Raw genomic sequence first — 25,978 nt, forward strand, 5'->3', positions numbered from 1 at the left:
ATATTACAAAACCCGGAGAAAGCCTAAACCAAAGCTTTCTCTGCTCACAATACACATGCTGTAGTTGCTCAAACTGCAAATTTAAGAATTATGTGTCATCCCTACATCTCTTTCTTTATCTAACTCCATGGCAGGGCTTCATACTGTCACAATGGGTGGGTGGATGGATGGACACAAGGGTGGGTGAAAGAAATTCCAAGGCAGAACACATAGCTCGATTAGGATACACTTTTCATCAAATCCCACAAAAATAATCTGATAATGACTTAATATGTTCTTTGTATAAATAGTAATCTTCTGTATTTGTATATAATCCTAGAGGACACAGAATCGTGGAATGCATTCAAGGCTTCTTAAACAGTGAGTTTACTGTTATTTTTTATTATCTTTATATATTTTTTTTGTATTCTTTCTTTATCATTATTACTCACATACTGTACATACCTATATGTATTACTGACTACTCAGTCAATGTTTCTCACTTTTAGTAAAGTATAACAGCAAAATTGGTAAAAGTACATGGTATAAAAGCAAAATGTGTGACCTGTGTAGTCTTGGAAGGTGTCAACACTTCTAAAGTACAAGTTAATGTAAATTTTAAATCAGATTTTATTTAGGGATAGAAAGATTTTGGTAGCTGTCAGGGTGCCAGGAAACAAGACCACAGGGGATGCAGTTAAAATAAAGCAGTTTGTTGGAGTAAACAACAATAAATGCACAGCTAAAGTGAGAAAGTGAGAGCAGAAACAAGCCGGGGTTGAGTCCAGAAGCGGGTAGTTTACCGATGCCGGGTCGTCTGTTGATGCGGGGTCGAGAGTCAGGAGAGTCTTCAGCCAAGCCAGGTCATACACGTAGGAACATGGAGAACAGAAGACTGCTAGCAGAGATGCACCTTGGAGCACAAACGCAAAGGCAAGGACTGCAACCCATCAGGTGATAGATATAGTCAGCTGTGCAGCATCCTCACTGTGCGATGCCCAGGCACCAGGCAAGTTATGATGCAATTAGAGTCCATAAGAGGCAGCAGTCTGCACATGTCCAAAATGGCTGCCAACAGGAGGGCAAGGTAAGACCTTGATAGTGCCCTCCTCTCAATGGCCCCTCCTCCACAGGGCAAAAAACAGTTTCTGAGGAAAGCGAGCATGGAAAGCGCAAAGAAGGGCGGGTGCATGAACACCAGCGGAGGGAACCCAGGAGCGCTCCTCAGGACCATAACCCTTCAAGTGCACCAGGTATTGAACCTGAACTTGGAACAGACGAGAATCCAAGATGCTGCTAACCTCATATTCCTCATGATTGCCCACAGGAATGGGATGACGGCGAGGAATTAAAGAAGTATAGCTATTGCAAACCAGTGGCTTCAAAAGTGACATGTAAAAGACATTGGAGATACGCATGCCAAGGTAAAGACCAAGGGCATAGGCCACTGGGTTCACCTTACGGAGGATGCAAAAAGGCCCAACAAAACGGAGTGCCAGTTTTGGATTGGGCACCCTGAGGTTGAGATTACCGGTCGACACCCACACCATCTCCCCGACCCAGTACGAAGGAGCAGATAAATGTCTCCGGTCTGTCCGAAGCTTCTGACACCGCGCAGAGACCCGTAAAGATTCTTGAATTTGCACCCAAGAGGAACGGAGGGCACGAAGATGATGCTCCACAGCCGGGATGTCCACAGCGGGTTGGAACCCATAATTGGCAATGAATGGAGACATTCCGGAAGACGAGTTAATGGCAGAGTTCCTAGCAAACTCCACCCAGGGTAGCAGATTTGGGTAGCAGATCAACCCAAATTGTCCTGATGGTCAGAGATATAGCAGCGGAGAAATTGCTCCAGAGCTTGGTTAGAACACTCAGCTGCACCATTGAACTGTGGATGGTAGGCCGATGAGAAAGAGAGTTGAATACCCAATTGGGAGCAAATGACATGCCAGAACCTAGAGACAAACTGGCTCCCACGGTCCGAGACAATATCCTTAGACCTCCCTGACAAACACCGAGGCAAGCTCCTGAGCGATAGGCAGCCTCTTAAATGGAACACAGTGGCTTATTTTGGAGAACCAGTCGACAACCATGAGGATAACTACATCATTTCTGCTGAAGGGTTCTTCATGGAAGGTTTTCGGGCTGTTCTACAATGGCCCCGCCCCAGTGGTCTCCGTTCCATCCAGCATTTCCTTGGGTTTGCCAACTACTATCAGAAATTTATCAGGAACATTTCCTCTTTGGCCAAACCTATCCCAGATCTGACCAAGAAGGGCAGCGATTCCCACAATTGGATACTTTCTGCCATCCAAGCTTTCAAGGCCCTCAAGTCTGTTTTCGCTTCGGCTCCCATTCTGTCTCATCCCAAACCTGGTTTGCCCTTTGTCCTAGAGGTGGATGCGTCTGAGACGGGAGTAGGCGTCTGATGGACCCTTACTTCCTTGTGGGTTCTACCCCAAGAAGCTGTCTCCAGCTAAATGCAATTATGAGATTGGAGACAAAGAGCTCTTGGCCATTATACTCAAAGAGTGGAGACACTTGCTCGAAGGTTCTGTCGTTCCAGTTCTCATTCTCACCGATCATAAGAATCTGACATGTCTCTCTGAGGCCAAGAGGTTCACACCCTGTCAGGTCAGGTATGGGCCTTATTCTTGTCTCGTTTCAACTATGTGGTCTCCTATTTGCCCAACTCCAAGAATGTTAAGGATGATGCCTTGTCTCACCAGTATTCTGAGTTGTCCAGGGAGGGCTCCGTGCCGACACCGTTCATACCTTCAGATCATATCCTGGCTGCCATCTGCACAAACTTAACCTCTCCTCTTGGGGAACAGATCTTGGCTGCCCAACCTGTTGCTCCCACTGAGAGACCTGTTGGCAAATGTTTTTTACCTGAGGGGTTGCGCATTAGACTGTTGCGCACGTACCACAATTCCTAGACTGCTGGTCATCCTGGTAAGCTTGCCTCTGTGTTTGCCAGGGAGGTCTTCCATTGGGTGCCAGTTTGTCTTCAGGTTCTGGCGTGCCTTTTGCTCCCAGTTGGGTATTCGACTCTCCTTTTCCCTTGCCTACCATCCGCAGTCCAATGGTGCCGCTGAGCGTTTCAACCAAACTTTGGAGCAATTTCTGCTATATCTCCAACCATCAGGACAATTGGGTTGATCTGCTACCCTGGGCGGAGTTTGCCAGGAACTCTGCCATCAACTCATCTTACGGAATGTCTCCATTCATGGCCAATTATGGGTTCCAACCCACTGTGTTGCCCGAGTCATTCTTGCCACAGGACATCCCGGTTGTGGAGGATCATCTTTGTGCCCTTCAATCCTCTTGGGTGCAGATTTAAGTGTCTTTATGGGTCTCTGCCCAGCGTCAGAAGCTCCAGGCAGACCAGAGACGTTTATCTGCTCCTTCGTACCAGGTCGGGGAGAGGGTGTGGTTGTCGACCCGCAATCTCAATTTCAGGGTGCCCACTCCAAAACTGGCACCCCATTTTGTTGGGCCTTTTCGCATCCAGATCTATGCCCTTGGTCTTCCCCCTGGCATTCTTATCTCCAATGTCTTTCATGTGTCACTTTTGAAGCCCCTGGTTTGCAGTCACTATACTTCTTCACTTCCTCATCCTCGTCCCATTCCTGTGGGCAATCATGAGGAGTATGGGGTCAGCAGCATTTTGGATTCTCGTCTTTTCCGAGGTCAGGTTTAATACCTGGTGCACTGGAAGGGTTATGGTCCTGAGGAGCGCTCCTGGGTTCCCTCCGCAGATGTTCGTGCTCCCACCCTTCTCCGTGCTTTCCATGCTCGCTTTCCTCAGAAACCGATTTTTGCTCCATGGAGGAGGGGCCGTTAAGGGGAGGGTACTCTCAAGGTCTTACCTTTCCCTCCTGTTGGCAGCCATCTTGGACATGTGCAGACTGCTGCCTCTTATAGACTCTAATTGCATCATCACTTGCCTGCTGCTTCGGCGTCGCACAGTGATGATGCTTCACATCTCAGACAGACACTGCAGACATTATACAGGAGACAGTCAGAGACTGCATACATTATACAAGAGATGGTCAGAAACTGCAGACATTATACAGGAGACAGTCAGAGACTGCAGCCATTATAGAGGAGTTGGTCAGGGACTGCAGACTTACTACAGGAGACAAGTACTGTGGATGGTGTGGTTGCAGTCAGTGTAAATAACTCTGGGGAAGCTTGTCCTCCCTCTCTCTAGAATAGACCTGTGTGATTCGTGCCCCTCCCCCCTCTTTTGTGTGCAGCTATGGCAGGAGCTCGGCTCACTTACATTAGCAGTGTCTTGGTCTAGATGGCAGGCCTCCTCAAACTCCCGGCCCTTCCGTTGTCAGTGGGAAATACAGAACTATAGGTGGAGGTGGAGCAGCTCAGGAGGAGGAAGTTACATCTTCCTCCTGTGAATGCTGGAGCCTCCATGCACCTGATTGGTTGCTAGTATGCTAGACAGGCCCAGCAACCAATCATTTTGACAGGCGGGACTTGACGTGCTGAGAGCTCTGCCACTGGTGCGGGCTTTTACCCAAAGACTACCTGACTAATTGTCTCTGAGGCTGCCCGGGCCCCCCTGCTGAGCTGAGGACACCAGGCCCAGTACAACAGGGCCTGTACTGGCTTATCAGTGGCTCTGAATGCATGAGTCAGGAGTGGTTGTCATACAGAGTACAGGGGTAAGGAGTGTATAACGCAGAGAGTGCAGGAGTCAGAATTATGTAAAGCATAGGTCTGTACAAAGCACAGCCAAAATGTACGCCCTTTTTCCAGTACAAATCCCTCTTTCCCTAAAGCCAATTTTCCCCCCTCCATAGATCTCCCCCCACAGCCCCAAATCCCAACAAAAATACAGATTTACCCCCACAGCATAGACTCACCATTCCTCCCAGCCATAGGCCTATTAAATTAGGGTGTGCACCCCAAAGCTCAAACACACGTGTTTGTGTGTGTCTACATATGACCCCAGCACATTTATCTCCCTGCTGACACATTGAAAGGCAAGTGCGTAAAGACTTCTCTTAAGGCAGAGCCAGTAAGAGAGAGATTTTAAACCGTCTTCCTACCAGCATGTTAATGTTAATGTATGGTTAGGGTGTGCCCAGGCACACCTGGGATACCCTGTGCGCACGCCTATGCTCCCAGCTCCTTCTCTGTATAGACCACCCCCACAGCACATTCCCCAATCCTAGCCATCTGAGCCTATGTGTTTTACAGCCCCTGTACATGAGACCTGGTACTGTATGGTGGAAATGCAGTCCTGCACAATCTGGGACTTTTAGGAGGTATGAATAGTAAATGAATGCATTTTAAAACAAGTCTTTAAAAACCTCTGTCAGTGTAGGCATTGTGGGGAAATTCTTCTTTACTTTCACAAGAGAAGTGCTCAAAACACAGTTCCTCTCCCCATTTTTCTATGGAAGCAGGCACTTGTAACCTTTGGAGGTGAACTACTTCATAGTACATGCAGCTACCAAAATCAGTGAGGACTTGTTTAAGCTCTTTTATGGGTTTGTTAAGAATATTTACCTACTTTAATGCCCATGGTTTGAGCATAGGTACGCTTAAAGGCTCAGAACCAAACAACGATCCTAAAATGATTAACAATGAAGACGAAAACCTTGAGTCTGAATTAAAAACAAATTCAGATTATAGCACTACTTCTGAGAACAACTTATCTGTCTTTCTAAACAGCCACATCTATATAAATTGTATTATGCCCATAATGCTTTCACCGTGCGGAAAAATAAATTGCATGTAACTAATCCTGGATTCTTTCATTGTATATAATTTCATTTAGTTGTATCCATTTATGTTGTTTCCCTTTGTTCTCCAGCAATAATGTGCATGGCAGTTTCCTACATTAATGGATCTCACACTGCACTTTTATGTCGATTAAAGCCTAGGGGGCATGCCGCTCTAAAAAGTATTAAAATACAAAAATGTACAAAGGAAAAAAGCAATTCCTTCATGGTGATGAGTTCCATCATCCGAAAATCATGTGCAGGAGTGTGAGGTGGCTTATGTTCATTGTTCATCAAACTGACAGTGTTCTTAAAGAGGTGTAAAAAGAGTTGATTAAAATACGGCAGACAAAAAAGAATAATCGTAACGTGTCTATACTTACCATAGATAACTACATTCTTGGGGCAGTCATATTCTGTAGTTAATGTTTTCAGAGTATCTGCTTCATCCCTCAGCACATTATTCAGAATTAGATAGTAAAGACCTAAGAGGTCTAGAAAAAAAAGATCTGGTGGAAAAAAAAAAAAACCTGAACAAGAAAAATCAACTCTAACTTATCTGTTATTACTATACTGTACATGCTTTTTACAAACTTGCAATATATTGCAATATAGTCAATTCAGATGATGCCAATGTGAGTAACTATTTTCCCTGCTGGACAAGAAAAAACAGCCACTTTGCTGGAAATGCTAAATGGGAGTAGCACCCTACAAGGTAGGTGCTAGGCAAAGCATAGTGGGCACTGGCTGCCTAACAGCAGAGCCATGATTTTCAGCTGGGCTGTCATGTCTCCCAGGTGTGGCTGTTGAGACTGGGGAGTCTCCCCACTGTGCTCCTGAGAGGACTCTCATGGGGCAGTGGAGGAAACCCAACCAATGGCACATTCAGACCTGTATCTACCCCAGAAAGGCAGATTCTGCCACACATGATTCTGGGAGTGGGTATAAGTTTGAGGGGAGTGCATGACGCAGCATCTTTGGCAGGAAGCAGAGTCCCAGGAGGGAGAGTACGGCTGCCTCTCCTCCTGTCAGAAGGATCGGGTGTCCCAGGCTGCTTGCCTGAGGGGACAGAGAGCTGAGCTGAGCTATAGAGAGGATCCGGTGTGCCGAGAGGGGACCGCTCCGGTGAAGGTCCAAAGGAATACAGGAGCTAGCTAGCGGTAAAGGGGGTGCCAGTGTTGACCCTGAAGTTCAGAGGGGGTGCCTAGTGAGAGGACCCTGAAGTATAGAGGGGGTAATTAATAAACAATATTGCTGCGTCATTGTATATTAATTAATCACTGGTGTTTTGTGTTTAGCACTGATTGTTTGCAGCCTTGTGTGGTTTTTGAATTGTTTTCGAATTTTATGGTTTGCGCTGATTATTACTATTTTTATTAGTATAGAGAGGGTGCCTAGTGAGAGGACCCTGAAGTGTAAAGGGGTCGCCAGCGGTTGGGCCCTGAAGAGCTAAAGTGTACAGCGTTCAGTGTGCAGTGTACAGTGTTGAGAGTTGCAGCAGCACAAGCAGTTACAGAGAGCTACCTCAGTCAGGAAGGACTGGAGGGAGCTGTATACAGGACTTTTGAGCTAACCAGAGTGTCAAGAGTCAGTTTGCAGTATAGTCCAGGACTTGTTGAGCTAACCAGAGTGTCAGGAATCAGTTCTCAGTATGGTCCAGGACTTGTTGAGCTAACCAGAGTGTCAAAAGTCAAGTTCAAGTACACTTCAGCAAGTCAGCATTTTTCAAGCGCCAGCAAGCATTGGTCGGCATCCAGCCGGTGTCAAGACAGCACTGAAAGGCATTTTTTCTGCAAAGTGTCCCATTTGTACCTAGTTGAGCCAGAGGAGTATCCCACTCATTCTCTTCTCCCATCCCCATTATCAAATAAACAAAACAAACCAAAGATGCCTGAATGGTTATTGTCTCCAATCTCACACTTGGGTATTCAGTTTAAATGGGCTGAAGGTGTCACAGGTAACAATGGCAGACCCACATCAAGCCCAATGCCTGGAAAACCTGCTACATGGGTAATGTAATGTAATGTAATCACTTGTAGCACAAACCCCATCTAAAACCTTTTTCTAGTTGTGCAGAATGGGGAAGGGTCAGAACCCCTGTCAGGTTTCTATTGTAGTCTGTTCAGGGGATTGATTCTCAATTTCTGTCCTGTCCTGCCTCCATTACAGAAACTGAACCGAATTCTAAAATTTAAAGGCTAGACTTTTTTTTTCTTTTCTTACAGAAGCCTGCAAAGCATTGCACTAGCAAATATTGGATCATGGGTGCAATGTCAGTCTCCTGCAGACATGTCCTTCAGCTCTCTACCCATACCTCTGTATGGGCTTTCAGTTAGGAAGCTAACGAAAGTGTAGATGGACTATGAGAACACTGATTAACGTATTCATAGTCCATGGAGAGCTACAAATCTGTTTGCCACTGGGGAAAATGGGACTTTTAGTTTATTCATTCACAGAGCTCTGTAAATAAATGATGCAGCTGTGTGGGCGGGGCCTTGCACAGCTTTGCCGATGTTAAAGAGGTTGTAAACCCATTCAAAATGTATTTATTTTTTTTTCAACCTGAAAGAAACACATAATGAGCTAGTATGCATCGCATATTAGCTCATTATGAAATACTTACCTTAGAATGAGCCCCCACCATGCCGCCCGCTTACCTGTATGATGGGCGACATGTTCAGTCGCCTGTCTTCCGGGATCGCGGCATCCAGCCATCTGATTGGCCGGAGCCGCGGTGACGTCACTCCCGCGCACGCGCGCGGGAGCCAACGGTCACAGCACGGGGCTCTGAAGGAATGGCACCAGCAGCCGTTCCTTTAGAGCACATGCGCCAGTGATGTCACTGGCTGCATGTAAGGTAAATATCTCCTAAACCGTACATGTTTAGGAGATATTTACAGTACCTATAGGTAAAAGTGTCAGAGGAGGGTTTATTTCCTCTTTAAATGTGACAGTGGCTGTGGAGGATAGGTAGGAAAGGTGTAAAAGGCCGATCAACCAACCCGATCAATGTTAGGTGTGTATGACGGCCTCAGCCAGCGCTGCCCTACTGAGGATGGTCTTTGATGCATTTCACCCCGCCCACTGGAGCTTAAGCCTGGTACACATTGTGAGTTTTTTTGGGTTGAACGGAAAAAAAACTGTCAGCTCCGGTTGGAGCCACTGTACTAATGATCCAATGTTAGGATGACGTACAGCGATCTCCCCCCGCTGGCCTGTTGTGTTCTGACAGAGTTACCCCCACAAAAACACAGGCTGAGAATGCTGATTGGGAGGCGGTCATCTGCTGGATTTCCATGGATTTCCAGTATGCTTGTCTGACAGAAACCGGCTTCTGTCGGACCGGATGCCTTACACACGGGCCGAATGTCAGACGTTTTTTTTTTAACCAGCCGATGTCACCCGTGTGTAAGGGGGTTTAGTCATAAAGGTGGGAGACAAGAGCTTATTTTATCATTTAAATCCTGTGCTCTTTTTTTTTTCCCCATCATCACATTAACAAGCCACATATATGTTTGCTCACTTGTTTTCACGCCTGATGATGCATAAGTTCTCCCGTCCTGCTCTTGTCTTCCACCTTTATTACTAAGACCCTGTGGGTGGAGCAAAATGCATTAGAGGGCGTGGTCAGTTGAGCAGCGCTGGCTGAGGCCGTCATTCACATCTAACATGGATCGTGTTAGTTGAGCGGCGTCTTACACCTTTCTTACTGACACTATGGGATGTGTGAAACTGGACTCAAACAAACTCAAACAATGTAAATATAAAATAATCAATAAATAAATAAAGTCAATAAATAAAGTCACACCTTCAGTCCATAGTAAATTAAATGATTGGGTAAAGTCCACTCAAATTCAAATATGCAAGAGTAGGATATAAATAAACAACCAAAGTGAAAGCTAGCAAAAAGTCTCTTAAATCCATGAATAAACTGGATCTGTGGCTATCCTCACTCCTCCACTATACAAAGACCACCCAGTGTGCACAAACTCCTTACCAGATTTACCAGGGGGTCGGTAACAGCCTTGAATATCTCAGATCGCTGACACAGGAATATACTGGTACTGATCAAGCCAAAGGAATGTGTGTCTTCCAAAAAACAGGCACCGTCCTCCTTCTAACTTCTCCAACCCAAAATAATCCACTCGCACTCCGGTGGGTTACCAGGGATAGATGGGGAGACAAAAGAGGGCTCTCATGGTGCAGTACATAAAATAGGTGTTTATTTAGACAATCCACATTACACTTACATTCAGGTAGCTTGTAAAAAACCAGTAACAATGACCGCGGTTCCCCTAGTTTGGAACGCCGCTTCCGCGTGCCAAATGCGTTCCATGGGAACCGGGAAGTAGCGTAATTGCGAAACCACATCCTGATGCGTTTTGTCAGCGGGTAGCCAACGTCTTTAGGGATCATCAATATGGACTTTGATTGACAAGCCCACATGTAACACTCTATTCTTGTAACGTGTCTAATGTGGCTGATGTCATGTTACATCAAAAATCTACACAAAAGTAACACATATAACCAAATTATACAACTTATATAACATTAAGTAAATACATACAAATACTATTAATTATGACTGAAATTACACTAATCCTAACTAACATTATTTAAACTAATATATGTATCATTCCTCGTATTACATAGATCCTGTCTATTCTTGACTTCCCATGACATTCTATATCAGATACCTTATGTCCTCCTCAATCTAGCTACATATACCAGAAATATCTGACATTTTACTGCCTCAGCTCAGATGAAGAACTTCATCACTAGTCAACTGATGAAGGTCATTCACACATATTAATATTATGATTAATCAAAAAACCAAACATATTTTGCAAGCTTGCTGTGAATATAATATAATTCCAATAAGTACCGAATTATGAATTTGTAATAAGTATTTAACAATAGCACACCTGTAAACCCTGCCCTCTGAATGTAGCGCACTCCTCAACCCTGCACTCTGTGCACAGTGCACCCCTGAACTCTGCATGCTGCGCATAGGGCACCCCCGAACCCTGCACTCATACATAGAGCTCCCTTGACTGCTGCAATTTGTGCATAGGGCACCTCTGAAACTGCACTCTGTACATAGCACATCCCTGAACTTCCCTGAACTTCATACATATGGCACTCCTGGTATGTATTGTCCCTTTAAGATCCTCCCAATTTTGCGACACCCACCATTCGATGCTGGGGGTGTGGTTGAGTTCCCACACCTATTCTCTGAGGAAAAAACCTCTTGATTAATTTATATAGTCTTACAGATACACCCGGCCCTTTGATGGCAACCATAATGCTGATGCGGCTCTCAAGGAAAATGGAGTTTAAAAGCAAAAAAGGATATAAATGCAGTTTGTGTGTAGCAGATAGCTTTGAAAACTCAGATATTACCATATAAAACTAGCAGGGAAATCATCATTGGGCTGTACATAACCTGTGTAGAGAGCAGAGCTGTGGGAGGGGGCAAGCAGTCTCCACCCACTACAGACTGCCTACAGAAAACTAAATGAGGGAACGAAGACAAGACCAGTCACCCTGCACAATGAGAGAGAGCAGCATAGACAGGTCTTTACAGGAAACACAAAGGTAAAGGTTCATGCTAGATTACTGCACAGATCTGAAAGAAATACACAAAAGAAACAAAAATTCAACTATAAATAGACATGCCTCTTGTAGTGAGACAATATTTGTTTATCCCAGAGTTCAGCTTTAACACTAGCAAAAGGGAAAGAATTTTTCCAAGGGGACACTTAATCCAGTGAGCAATGTTAAAGTCAGATTTCACCTCAGTTTCTACATATTTCATCTCACTTCCTGTTGTGTTTCGGTGTTAGGAAGCGAGGAAACAAACCCACAATGGGGACACAGATAACACTAAAATCCTGACTTGTTCTAAGCCTTTCACAAGCTATCCAAAACTAGAAAAAATTATTTGGTAGGAGTGAAACATACCCCCCCCCCCCCACCTTTGTCCTTTAACAAACATGCCAATAGGCGTTTAACTAGCTCAACGTGTTTCTTGGATGGTATCCACTTCTTCAGGAGCAGCTCTGTGGATAGCATCCAAGAAACACGTTGAGCTAGTTAAATGCCTATTGGAATCCTCCCCGCTGTACTTTTGTATTCTGACAGCAGGATTCCTCCACTGTCAGAATACACTGATCAGCACTGCATCAGCTGATCGAAAGAAATTTTTCTCAACAGTCCTGTTTGACAGAAGTTGATTGTTAGATCGACTTCTGTCAAGTGTGAACGGCCATAGATAAAGCTACATTTGTCAGGTCTCTGCTGAACCGGAAAGATTTTGATCCATCTATGGCCAGGTTAAGATGTTACTAAACTCACAACAGTAATACTAGTGTGTATATACAATAAAGCATGCTTGTTATACTGTGTAACCTAGGGGTTTAATCCTCTGCATTGCGTAAAAAGGCTGTTTGATCCTGTCTTCTCTGTTCCTCCCCTTCTTCCACTGTCCCTCCACCATCTTCTGATAGAACAGAGATTTTGGAGTCACTCTGTACATGCTCAGTTTGGTGTGTATTGCTAGAGAGTTTTTTTTTCTTGGGAGAGTGCATGTAATCAGCACAGGGCCAATCAGCACTGTCCAGACAGAGGGTCAGGGGTCCTGCAGCCTTATAGGACAGTCAGGGTAGAATAAAAACTCCTCCTACAAGCTTTACCAGACACTGATAGAAGTCACAAGACTGCTGTGACGGTACTCACCGTCACTGGGAGTGAAAGACAGGTACTTAATGGACACTGAGAATATGGTTTGGATTACTTCAAATGGGACAGTAATATTTATCATCCATATATCTCAAGAAACATATGAAGACTGCTTCACACAGTCAGACTCATAGCAGATGCTAATATCATCAGCTCAACCACCTGTCTTCCACACATTGTTGAATATGCTGATTTACTCACCTGTTATCTACAACGAGTACTGTGTTTACACTTATGATAATGAGTATTGTATTTCATGAGCTTGAGGATGGCAGTCTGCTGGTTAATTGGCTCAGGTTGTTTGAATCACTGTCATCTGTTAGTTGCTGAGTGGAAATAGTATACTGTTTGTGTTGGTTGTTCTTTAAATGTGTTAATTATATTTCTGTATACAAGTTCATCTGCATAGCATATGATAATCAGGCTCATCTGACCTGGTCACTGACATACTTCTCAAGTCTATAAAAAGTCTGTATACTTTTTCAATAAAGGTTCCAGTTCTATACAAGCTAAGTTCCATCTAGTTTTGTATGGGGGGTAGCTAGAATATCTGGTACCTATGTTCAAGACTGGAGGAAGCCGTATGCTGGCGGAAGCCGACAAACACAGTGTGGGGGTCACAGTTCCGTTACATTGGTGGCATGCTGTGGGACACTTCCTGCAGTGTGGGACATCCATACCTTCACAGGGTTTCAAGGTCCGGATAGCAGGAGAGGAGAGGTACAGATACCAGCCACCATGGAAGAGGAATTCAGAAGGAGGTTGTGAGAGATGTGGATACAGCACAGGGGACCAGTGTCAGAGCAGGTCCTGCTAGGATGGTATGATTCAATCCACTTGGAACTCTGGGAGGAAGCGCTAGCCTGTGAGCAGCGACACTAGGGAAAAATCTTCCCCTCCTTCCAGGAAAGGTACTGGTCGCAGTACGAAATTCGAATTGTATTTTTGGGGAGACAACCGCACAAGGAATGGAAAGCTGAGTTAAGCAGGCTGGTCCAGGTGGAGATGCGTTAGGATGAGAGCTACAGAGCCCTCCACTGGTATGTAACCCAAGTGTGCCCATGGACAGCAGACGACAGCCCAACAGAAGGCTTTTGCTACGGTGGCCTGGGGCTGTTATCAGAGAGGCTGTCCAAGGACCCCGACTTTGGGAGCGATTTGGAGTGGCGATTAGAGGAAAATATGGATTACAGAGAAGAGACCCTGAACATCTCGGAAGTGTTCTGGACACTGGAACATATGGAGTTTCTGGCCGTTCAGGAATGGGAGCTGGAGATCGCCTACAAACGGCTGCCAGACTCTGCTAAGTGTCGGGCCCATGCTCCCCTTGCCTGGGAATATCCAGAAGTACCAGCTGACTGTCCCGGAAATCCTGGCTGAAGAGTCGGCAATGTGGCACAGTAATAGTGTGCTTTGCTCACCTGCACCCACGGTTTTGGATGCAGAGGTCTTATAGCAGATGCAGCAAGTGCTGACTCGCCTTGACAAACCTGTTTCTGCACAGTATGAGCTTGAATGGAGGAATGCGTCTGTCCAGCCGCTGGATAAAGGTATGGGAGAAGAGGAAGCCATCTTCATTCCCCAACCTCAGATCAGATTTAATTGACTTTCCATCTGAGGATGATATAGATGATAAATCACCCGCAAAAGTGTTGGCACTGGGCCCAAGTGCCACCAGCCCACGACCTGGACTTTCAGCAATTCCAGAGACTGGAGATTTCATAGACTTTTCTGCTGAGGAGGAACATCCCAGTGAGCCTACAGCAGAAGAGCGGCCATCTAGGCATAGCGTTTCTGACCTCTGCCTGCAACAATTGGTGACCAGAAGATGTGTGCAAGGCCACTAAATTTTTAGTTTACTTCCCTGCAGAACAGCTGGCATCAGGGCTAACATCCAATGGTGTATTTAGGTTTTGTGCTGTTCTAGGCCTGACTAAACTTGTGCACCCCCTAATTTTAGAGAAAGGGAATACAATAAGACACGTGGCCACTCACTAAAACTAGAGGAAAAACGGTTTAACCTTAAAATACGTAAGGGGTTCTTCACTGTCAGAGCAGTAAGGATGTGGAATTCGCTTCCACAAGCAGTCGTATCAGCAGGGAGCATCGATAGTTTCAAAAAACTATTAGATGGGCACCTTAAAGACAACAACATACAGGGGTATACAATGTACGGTTAACAGCAAACACACACGCATCATAGGTTGAACTGGATGGACGGATATCTTTTTTCAACCTCACAAGCTATGTAACTATGTAATTTAAATATGACCCACCCCTTCCTGTAAAGGCCACACCCCTTCCCGTTTCTGACCCGTTCTGTCATCTGTAAACCATAGACCACAACCACAGTGTATCAGTGCCCATCAGCGTAGCCTCATCAGTTCCCATAAGTTCAGCCTCATCAGTGCTGCCTCATTACTGCCCATCAGTGCAACCTCATCAGTGCAGCATATCAGTGTAGCCTCATCAGTGGCCATCAGGACAGCCTCATTAGTGGCCACCAGTGCAGCCTATCATGCCCATTAGTGCAGCCTAAGATATTTGGACTTGTGTTTGCTGCCACTGATTGTCATCATAGGAATATTTCACTTATTTATATAATGAATAGGAAGTCCAGAGTCACTATACAAATAAGTGAAATAATCAGTGGCAGCAAACACAAGTCCAAATATCTTATCAGATTGGAGTAATCTTACTAATCCATTGACATATTGCGATAGGACATATGGAGGTGAGCGGGTTCAAAATATTATTGCCATCATATACAATTAAAAGTCTTAATTGTATATGATGCAATTCAATTGTCAGGGTCCGGACTGGTGGCCAAAGAAGACACTAGGGGTGGATCCTCTGTGTCAGTGAGGGAATGGCGTGGACCGTACCAGGGGACCGGTTCTAAGTTGCTACTGGTTTTTACCAGAGCCCGCCGCAAGGCAGGATGGACTTGCTGCGGCAGTAGCAACCAGGTCGTATCCTCCGGTAACGGCTCAACCTCACGGACAGCTGATTCAGGCGTGGTACAGAAGGACAAGTCAAAGGCAGGGTCAGACGAAGCAGAAGGTCAAGGCAGGCGGCAACGGTTCGTAGTCAGGGGCAACGGCAGAAGGTCTGATACACAGGCTGGGAAAATACACCAAACGCTTTCTCAAGGCACAAAAGGCAACAAGATCCGGCAAGGACAGGAAGGGGAAGTGGGTTTTTATATGTTTTGGGCTGATTGGGTCAGGCACCAATTAGTGGTGCACTGGCCCTTTAAATTTCAGAGCAGGGGAGCGCGCGTGCCCTAGGGAGCGGGGCCGCGCCGCTACCCGCAGCACGCCTCGAGTGCTCCGGGGACGCTGCAGGACCCAGAGCGCTCGGCGTGACATCAATATGCTTGCTCAAGGACAAGGATGTTTAAAGAAATGAAATGATATTATTGACATAATGCCTGCCATACCTGGGGGCAGAGGAGGGTAGGCGGAGCATTAGGCTACAATAAAAGTGTAGCGCAAGCTGGCGAGGACCCTTTTCATGCAGGAGCAGGGAGGAGGTTGTTTTTTTTTTTGTGCTGGGTGCAGCTTTTTTGCTGCCCCCCTGCAAATTGCCGCTCTAGGCCTGGGCCTTGTTAGCCTAGGCCAAGATACAGCACTGCTAACATCACTGAGCTCTGCCCAACACCAACAGCAGCTTCAGCCTCTCTGAGAGAAGAGACAGCTGACCTTTCTGCTATACCACTGACAGGGACATGAGATTTCCTGCCAGAAGCATCTGTGGAGGTACAAGAAACTTCTCTAGCTGAATCGCTGACAACTGGACAGAGGGTCCAAGATCTCTGCCCCACACCTGCGGCAGTTCTGGAGGCCCAGGTTGTTGTTCTCCCTCCCCGACAGTCAGTCAGAGCAGAGGAAACTGTCTTCCCTACCCAGCCAGGATCTGTGCACCTGGGAGATGGTATCAGAGGAAGTTTGTCCCAACAGCCAGATTAGGGTAAGGAAGATGGAGCAGCTGACTCCCCTTCCCAGCAGCAGACAGCACCCCAGAATGATGACACCAACCCAGCAGAAGAGCTGGCAACAGAGCAGAGTGCAGCTGGCCTCTGCCCTCAACTAACAAAAGATGGAGTTCCTGTGGTAGTGGATGGAACTGCGGTCTTCACCTCTATATCCCAGAGATGCTGGGCAGTCGGCCCAGGTCCCCAACAGCAAGAGGGAGTGAGACCAGCCTCCCTTTCTTCTCTCCAGTGGCTGAAAGGACTCCTGGGTGAAGAGCCAGTCCACGCTTCTCCCCCACAGTGGGTATGTTCTATGAGAGAGGCAGAGGTTGGCTGGGTGAGTAATGCTCCGTTCGGGACAATTTATTTGGGGTACTCTGTGGGTACAGACATTGGGGGACTGGAACTACAGACTATTTTCAAAGTCAACCTGTTTGGGGTTCCCTCCTGTGTTCATTTCCTTCCAAAAGGGGAGAGAGGTTAACGGGAGTCACTTTGGTTGGGGGGTCCCTGGAACACAGCTTACCTTAGAGAGGTTGGGAAATCCCTCTCTGAGCCCCCTAGGCCCCTCTTATGTGTAAGTCACCCTGTTTCTATTAGGGACACAGGGTGACCAAGAAGCTCAGTCTGGCCTGCCCAAACCAGACTTCCTCAGGCTGATCGGCTATGAGAGCGCCATGTGCCCTGCCAGAACAATTTTACAAACTATTTGGAACTTTATCAAGGAGGCTGCCATGATGGATTGACTCTTTGGGACTTGTTACCCGACTAACTCAGGCACAGACTGACTGGAGGTCTGGTACCTGCTAAGTCTACCTTTGGGGGGGGAAGATATGTGATGGTACTCACCGTCACTGGGAGATATTGACAGGTACTTAATATACACTGAGAATATGGTTTGGATTACTTCAACTGGGACAGTAATATTTATCAACCATATATCACAAGAAACATATAAAGACTGCTTCACACAGTCAGACTCATAGCAGATGCTAATATCATCAGCTCAACCACCTGTCTTCCACACATTGTTGAATATGCTGATTTACTCACCTGTTATCTACAATGGGTTCTGTGTTTACACTTATGATAATGTGTATTGTATTTCATGAGTTCGAGGACGGCAGTCTGCTATTTAATTGGCTCAGGTTGATTGAATCACTGTCATCTGTTAGTTGATGAGTGGAAATAGTATACTGTTTGTGTTGGTTGTTCCTTAGATATGTTAATTATATTTCTGTATATGTGGTGTGGGGTGCGCTAAACAACAAATAAATAATGAATATATAACATATATCTATGTGTGAACCAAATCAACAAAAGTAAATATATATAACATATATCAATTTGTGAAGCCAATTAATAATGCAAATCCATTGGTGCATAAACATAAAAGTTCATAAGTGTCCATAAATATTTTGCAGGTGAGTAGAATTGTATTCTATCCGAATAATACGTGTATCCACCACCGAGTGAAATTCATCCTTACCAAACGGAAATAAATAAGGTGCAACTATATTTTCTTGTGCTGAAAAAATATCCAATCTCCTTGTGAAGAAACACCACGTGTAAATCACCAAGAATTAGCCTCTTACCAGATGGTAATAGGTATGCACTTGTTCAGTGAAACCACCGCCTTGCTTCCTCTTTAAAATCCTGAAGTGGGATGTAGAACCGCTCTACCTTTCTTTCTCCACTAGATGGCAACGAGTACCAGCAAGAAACACAGCCTCATCCTTCTTTACAAGCTCACAAAACCACCGTGTATTAAAGGAAAAAACAGGGCAAATAGTGTATTACCCTTGAGATTTATTCAAAAAACAGTTGATAATGCACTTACAATTAGATGTCTTGTATTCAGCATAAACATAGGCATACAAATTCCTGCAAAGGCTTGCGGCCGGCTGCAGCACGGACCGCAAGTTGTGTGTGACGTGTGCGCCTCCTAATCTGACCGGTTTCTTCCCATAGGACTTCTACTGAGACAGGAGTACTGGCGCATCGTGACTTCCGCTTTATTTATACAGGTGGAAGCAGATTGTCTGCTTCCACCTGTATAAATAAGTATTATTCGGATAGAATACAATTCTACTCACCTGCAAAATATTTATGGACACTTATGAACTTTTATGTTTATGCACCAATGGATTTGCATTATTAATTGGCTTCACAAATTGATATATGTTATATATATTTACTTTTGTTGATTTGGTTCACACATAGATATATGTTATATATTCATTATTTATTTGTTGTTTAGCGCACCCCACACCACATATACATTTATCTATATTCAAAAGCACTGAATACCGGGAGCAGCTTCAACGCACTATCAGCGCACCCATCCCCCCTTACAAAATTATATTTCTGTATACAATTTCATCTGCATAGGATAATGGAATGAGGCACGTGACCTGGTGGGGTAATTTGATCATGAGGGGGATGTCCTCATGTGTGTATAAATTGTGTAAGACTGTTCCAGAACTTGTACAAGCTAAGTTGTCGGCTAGTTTTGTATGGGGACGACAAGAATATTTGATATCTATGTTCAAGAGTGGAGGAAGCGGTATACTGACAGAAACCCACAAACACAGTTCCGTTACAACTGCTATATACTGCTAATGAGAAAAGGTATTTGGCAGTTTATATTTACTAAAATAATTGAATTTCCATGTCCTGTGTACTGTCACCTTTGCCATTTACTGCTAAAGTAAGTGGACCAATAATAATCATACCTACTGGCAGGATCAAATGAGAATAAAACTGTTATACTGGAAACCAAAAAACTGCTGTGTTAATGCTATTGACAGATTACAATATGTATTTACTTTTTGATTTTGCCCAGAGTTTTACTTTAAGTGTCCACAGAAATAATAGATGGCAAGCACTGTGTTAAAGTAGACCAGTCAGAAAAATATGTAGGCTGCCATTGCATAGCTCCTTCTGAAAATGCTAGTTGATCGGCTTGCGTTGGGCCCCAATACATCCATGTCATACTCAGTGAATGAAATAGATTTTTTTGCAATTCAACATTCAAGGAAAAGTCAGGGAATAGTCAAAATTCTTTGCCTCTGTACCTATTCTGAGTCTGCTACCTGGAAATGTATTAAACATCATCCTAACAACTAGCGTTTTGAGAGGGAATAGTAGCCTTTATGTTACTCTCATAGCAAGTGTACTTATAAAGGGGACCTTTATACCCTGTAACACTGACTTCACCCAGCTCCGACATCACTATTATAGAAAATCCTCCGTGTATGCAGATATGCCAAAGAGCTTTGATCTCTATACCTGCAGGATGCGGGAATGAAGCCTTGCAGCACATCTGTGCATGGCAGAGACACTGGGAGCACATTGTCATCCTTGCCTTAACAAGAAAGGAGGAAAAAACACTTTTAAAAAAAGTTAATGTAATTGTGGGAGAGGGAGGGGGGATGAGCCAGGGTCCACTTTACCCCCTTGCTGTCCGGAGCAATTTTTTTTTTTTTTTACACGTTAAAATAAGCATTTTAAGAAAATTACTTAGACCCACCAAACATTATGTATTTTCTAATAGTAGAGACCCTGGAAAATAAAATGGTGGCTGTTGGATTTTTTTATCGCAGCCATTTAGCAAATGAAAATTTTCAGGATAAAATACACTAAAATGTATTTGAGTGCATTCAAACACAAAACAATACCCTTTTTTTTTTTTTTTTTAATATATAAAATATGATGTTGCATTGAGTACATAGATACCAAACATGTCAAATCTCAAAATTGCATGCACCTGTGAAATAGTGACAAACTATAGTAACTACAATTTTTCATAGGTGACATTTTAAAAGCAGTGTAGAGTTAATTGTCCTAGAATTATTGTGCTTAATATGGTGCAACTGCTGTGTACATACATGTTTGGGACCTACGCCATGTTGCATTTGCATGTATGTGCAGAGGGTAAGGGGGTGCTTTCATTTTTTTTTTTTTTTTTTTTAGTTTATTGAAATTAATTTTTTTTTTTTTACACTTTCAAATTTTTTTTTCATCTAACTTTATTGCTATCACAAGGGATCTAACAAACCCCCTATGTGATAGCTTTGGGAAGATCTTTGTAGCACCCTATAGCTAGTGTGCTAGTGTAAATAGGTTAGTTGTTAGAGCAGGCAAATGGGCTTGGCTGAGAGACAGGCCTGGGTTGAATCTGAGTCAGGGATTAGTGAATCAGGGTGGCTCGATGACTCAGCAAGCAGCTTCTCTGGTGCCTCCCCCTGTTCTCTGGAACATTGGAGAATGTTCTAGACATAGTGGGTGGAGGTTAGGAGGCGATGTTTGGCATATTTATGAGGTCCTCAACCAATCCCCAGCAAAAAGGGGCTGGAAGGGAATTTGCACCTTATAAATAGGCATGAGTCATGACAGCAGGGGAAGTCGGGTAGAAGATGGAGATGGAGTGCTGAGAAGTCTGTCTGTGGCCCTTGAAGGCGTCCCCTAGTTTTGGGGGGGTGACTTCGGGCCTGGGGCTCAGATGCTGGAGGGACACTCTACAACACCTGGAGGAATTCTTTCCTGGAGGCATTGGAGCAAGGAGAGGACAGCAGGAGTGGGTCAGTACATCCAGGAGATCTCCTGAGAGTCAGCCAGGTGGGCTGCTGAGAGTCAGTCTGGAGGACTGTGGGAGAAGTTAGCCTGGAGGGCTAGTGAAAGAGGCTGCTGCAGCCAGGAGGGCTGGCAGGGCCTGAAGAGGTGGCGCTGGGAGCAGTGACCACAGAGAGGAAGTGCTGGAAAAGTGTGAGCTGTGTCACCCCATCTGTTCTACAAGTATATGAGGCTGTGAGTCCCTGCCTGTAATGGGCCTTTGCTACAAAAAATACTACAGGGTGACAAAGCTGGGTCTCTACAAGCAAGTGTATGCTGGAGGAAGAGGAGGAGCTGTATAAAGAGACTGTATATAGACTGTATATAGGAAGAATTGTCCTTAAAGTTTGTTTGAAGTCAAGTGGGCATCCCATAAACTTCAATCCCTATCCAAGATATATCCCTCAATAAAACAAAAAAAAAAACAAAGTCAAGGACTGTTCTCGGAACCTGGAATTGACTGTGGAAATTAAGTGTGCCTGGCTGTACAGGGTGGGAGATCCCATTCTACTTGTGGCTCCTTAGGGGGTGGGCTACATCTTTATTGAGACATCTGGGGTATATTAGACCCCCAATTTCTCCCCTGTCCTCCAAAGCAGCTAATCAAGCTCAGATTGTGATCACTTTTACTGAACAGCCAATCACTGGCTGTAATAAATGATACAAAGCTGCAACCATAAGCTTGTTTTAACCACTTGCCGACAGGATATTTTTCTACATGCGGGGGCAGCATCTACAGTAATTATAAGTCTATCTGCATTTACAGTGTTGAACCCTGCAAAGTTCACCAAATACCTGTAGATCCTGCCACGTGAAGTCCACCCAATGTAGCTTCCTGTGATGTGGTGGCAATGATGCTGCACTTCTCCTAAATTCAGGACAGAGTTGCCGTTCTTGTGTAGGGTGTGCCTGTTTGCACCAAAGAGGGATGAAACAACGTTTCAGGGGACATGGCTATCAGCACTGTTATTTTTGATTCACAAGCCTGTCGATTGTTGATCAGCCTATGGCCACACCTAGGGTTAAGGCTATCCAGTGATACACACATTGAGTTAAAGTTATTCAGCCATCATCGTATATGACACTCCACAACAAGGTAGTGATGAATAACCGTACTTTATTCTAACTTGAAGCAATCAGGCAAGGGTTTAAAAAACTGGCATTCAACCAAAGGACAGAGCGGATATCAAGCTGAGCCTGCATACTTGCTGTTAAATCCCGCAGCAGCCAGATCACAGGGAGGTGAAGAATAGTGAAGCCTCCTGAGCTGCGCTCAATGAGCAGCCAATGGACAGCCAGGCAGTGTAGCTGTTTGTCTGGTGGAGAAGACAATGGCCCGAACCAGTGGGGAACGCAGTGTGCAGGTGGAGGCATAAATACTGTATGTCTAAATGTTTTTTATACAATCGTGTATAGCATTCTTATTTTAATCCACTGAGAGAAGACATATGCCTTGCACTGTTATGCCGGTTCTATTACTTGCTGCAGAGCAGAATTAAATGGAGGTGTAGAATTATTAAAATTAATCCTGTCCCCCTTGTCCTATATAAAGAATAGATTGGTCCGTCCCGTCACCTGATTTTGACAAGGCGCGGAAGCGCGAAACATGTCGTCATGGTGGCGGGACCTTTCTCTTTCCGGCTTGCATTCCATTGACAAGCGTCTCATCGGCTGTCTTCCAGGCACAGGTGATTGACGTCATCACAGGTGCCCCCACCTGCACACTGCGTTCCCCACTGGTTCGGGCCTTTGTCTTCTCCACCAGACAAACAGCTACACTGCCTGGCCATCCATTGGCTGCTCATTGAGCGTGGCTCAGGAGGCTTCACCATCCTTCACCTCCCTGTGATCTGGCTGCTGCGGGATTTAACAGCAAGTATACAGGCTCAGCTTGATACCCGCTCTGTCCTTTGGTTGAATGCTGTTTTTTTAAACCCTTGCCTGATTGCTCTAAGTTTGAATAAAGTACGGTTATTCCTCACTACCTTGATGTGGAGTGTCATGTACGATGTTCATGGCTGAATAACTTTAACTCAATGTGTGTATCACTGGATAGCCTTAACCCTAAGCGCTCCCCTTCCTTTGCTGACACACTATTTCCATTCTCAATCCCAGGAGTTTGTAATAGAAGCAGCTAGGGTTTAGAACAGTCTCCAACCCGAATTTCACTGGGCGCCAATGTTTCTTTGTTGTGGCTCTATGGCCACACCTAGCCCTGCCCACTGCTTTCTGGATTGACAGCACTGTCTCTGCTGTTGAAACCTCCCACTGTGAGCTGCAGTGTCTGGGAGGGGGAGCGTATGAGACACAAACAGGGGAGTTGGCTCAGTCTGGGAAGGTAAATGAAGATTTTTGTTTCTTGTATGAGGCTTGGCATCACAGAATAAGTGGATTTGGCACTTAAACTGTCATACAGGAGACTTTAATTGAACTTATTTTTGTTGTTACATTACACGGTAACTTTGGCCAAAATTATCATTTTTATAAAGAACTGGACTGGAGGTGTTGACTGTTCCTTTCTACGCCTATATAACAATGCATTCAACGCGTCTAATTATCACTCTCTTCTGTATTGCAGAGTACATCTAAGACTGTGTAATGATGTGTCACATTCCTTCAATTAACGCTCAGCTGTGTGTTATTGTTTCCTCTAATGGAGTACATTTATCACAGGAAATTGGGCTGTCAGTAAACAAGCTAGAACAGAAAACACCCAAACAACATAGAGCTGTTTATGATGGTGTAAAACTAGAAGTATCAATCAAGTCATCCTAACAACCATATTAGCAGCAGGTTCTGTTTTACACTGAGCACTAGGGATGAGCGCAGTGCTTTCAGCCAAATGAAAAGGTCATGATTTTGCAGTTATCCTCATTTTGCAGAAGTGAAAACTTTCAAATTTCTATATTGGACTGCTTTGGCACACTTACTCATCTTTTTCTTTTTTTAGAGGGTGATTTTTTGTTAGGAAAGTTTTTAGTTTAGTTCTTTGTATGCGTGTGTTTTTTTGTTTGTTTGTTTTTTTTTTCCTTTCTTTTGTGTATTTGTTATTTGTGCATTGTGATTAATTTTTTTTTTTTTTTATTTATCCGCTTGAGCTCTAGAAGGTTTTACCACTTTTTTGACCAAAGCATTTTTTGCTATTCAGCACTGCACTACTTTAACTGCCAATTGCTCAGTCATAGAAAATAAACAGCGAACCAACCGCGCTAGGTCACACTACAACTTAATAATAAACATGAAATATAAATGAATAGATAAAGGCCTCCAGTACACAGGTAAATAGAACCACAAAAGATAAATAAGAAAAGTACAGCGCCAACATAAATCAAAACATTTTGTGTGAAAAAAGTCCAATCAAGGTCAGTTTGTAAATCTCACAAAATAAGATGATATGATGAATCCCAAAAGGCAGAGAACCGAAAAGTCCAACACCAAAATAGAATCAAAGAAGAGGAAAGGACCACCGCATGCACAAGATAAGGGTGTTTGCTTTCCGGAACGTTCTGACCATCAATTAAGTATGGTCAAAACGAGCGTGGATTCAAAGATGTTCCAAGGCACAGGTAATACACCAAACGTCGGTAGCGATCACTTTCACATGTACAACTGGCGTTTTCCAAACCTCCACTGGATGGCAGTTCTGCCCTGGGACTCAGACAACATTGCAGAGAGAGCTACAAACTGGATCTGTCTTTCACTGCAGAACAACGCAGAGCAGGTATATGGTGTAATGAGTTGCACATCCAGTGGAGGCTTGGAAACGCCAGTTGTACATGTGAAAGTGATCGCTACTGATGTTTGGTGTATTACCAATTGCTCAGTCATGCAACACTGTACACAAATTACATTTTGGTTGTATTTGATCACCACTAGGTTTTTCATTTTTTGCAATATAAATTAAAAAATACCATACATTTTGAAAAAAAAAAAAAGATATTTTCTGTTATAAAACATATCCAATCAAAAATCAAACTTCTTCATAAATTTAGACCAAAAAGTATTCTGCTACATGTCTTTGGTTAAAAAAATATCCCAAAAAATCAAACTTCTTCATAAATTTAGACCAAAAAGTATTCTGCTACATGTCTTTGGTAAAAAAATATCCCAATAAGTGCATATTAAATGGTTTGTGTGAAAGTTATAGCATCTACAAACTATGGCAGAGCTGAAACTTCACAGGGACACTTTTTTGACCCCCCCCAGACACTAAATCCAAAAAAAGTCATGCCTGCCTCCAAAAATGCCCGATAAATGCCTGCAAGAAAAAAAGCCAGGTGGAGAGAAGCCGTATTAATGTTCTAATAAAAATTATAAGAAAAATTATAATTTTTGTTGGGGTTCTGGACATGCTACAGAGCTGAAACTTCACAGGTACACTTTTTAGACCCCCCCCCCCCGCAGACACTAATCCAAAAAAAGTCATGCCTGCCTCCAAAAATGCCCGATAAATGCCTGCAAGAAAGAAAGCCAGGTGGAGAGAAGCTGTATTAATGTTCTAATAAAAATTATAAGAAAAAATATAATTTTTTTGGGGTTCTGGACATGCTACAGAGCTGAAACTTCACAGGTACACTTTTTAGACCCCCCCCCCCCCAGACACTAATCCAAAAGAAGTAATGCCTGCCTCCAAAAATGCCCGATAAATGCCTGCAAGAAAAACGGCAAGGTGGAAAGAAGACATATTCATGTTTTAATAAAAATTATAAGAAAAATGCTCTTTTTTCTTGTTCAATACCATTTTTATGGAAAGTCGGATCACAAGTCGGATCACAAGTCGTGTCAATTAAGATAAGGAGGCGACTCCCATTGAAGTATATGGGACAAGTCGGATCACAGGTCGCCTCAAAGTAGTACAGGACCCTTTTCTGAAGTCGGAGCAACTTCAGTAGTGCCAATTAAGACGGCACTCATT

The 25,978-nt window shown here is 44.2% G+C and overlaps 1 protein-coding gene across 1 annotated transcript in view; it reads left to right on the forward strand.

The window, feature by feature from the left end:
* The window catches only part of LOC309549463 (spermatogenesis-associated protein 7 homolog), a gene marked incomplete at its 5' end in the record, with an annotated part of 344,986 nt that overhangs the window by 253,670 nt on the left and 65,338 nt on the right, over nt 1-25,978 (forward strand). The window contains one exon of the mRNA XM_082249761.1: nt 320-360. Within this exon, the coding sequence (XP_082105887.1) occupies nt 320-360 (41 nt within the window). The remainder of the gene's footprint in view (nt 1-319; nt 361-25,978) is intronic.

Source organism: Pelophylax lessonae (assembly GCF_965119305.1).
Source record: "Pelophylax lessonae genome assembly, chromosome: 3".
Taxonomy (NCBI): Eukaryota; Metazoa; Chordata; class Amphibia; order Anura; family Ranidae; genus Pelophylax; species Pelophylax lessonae.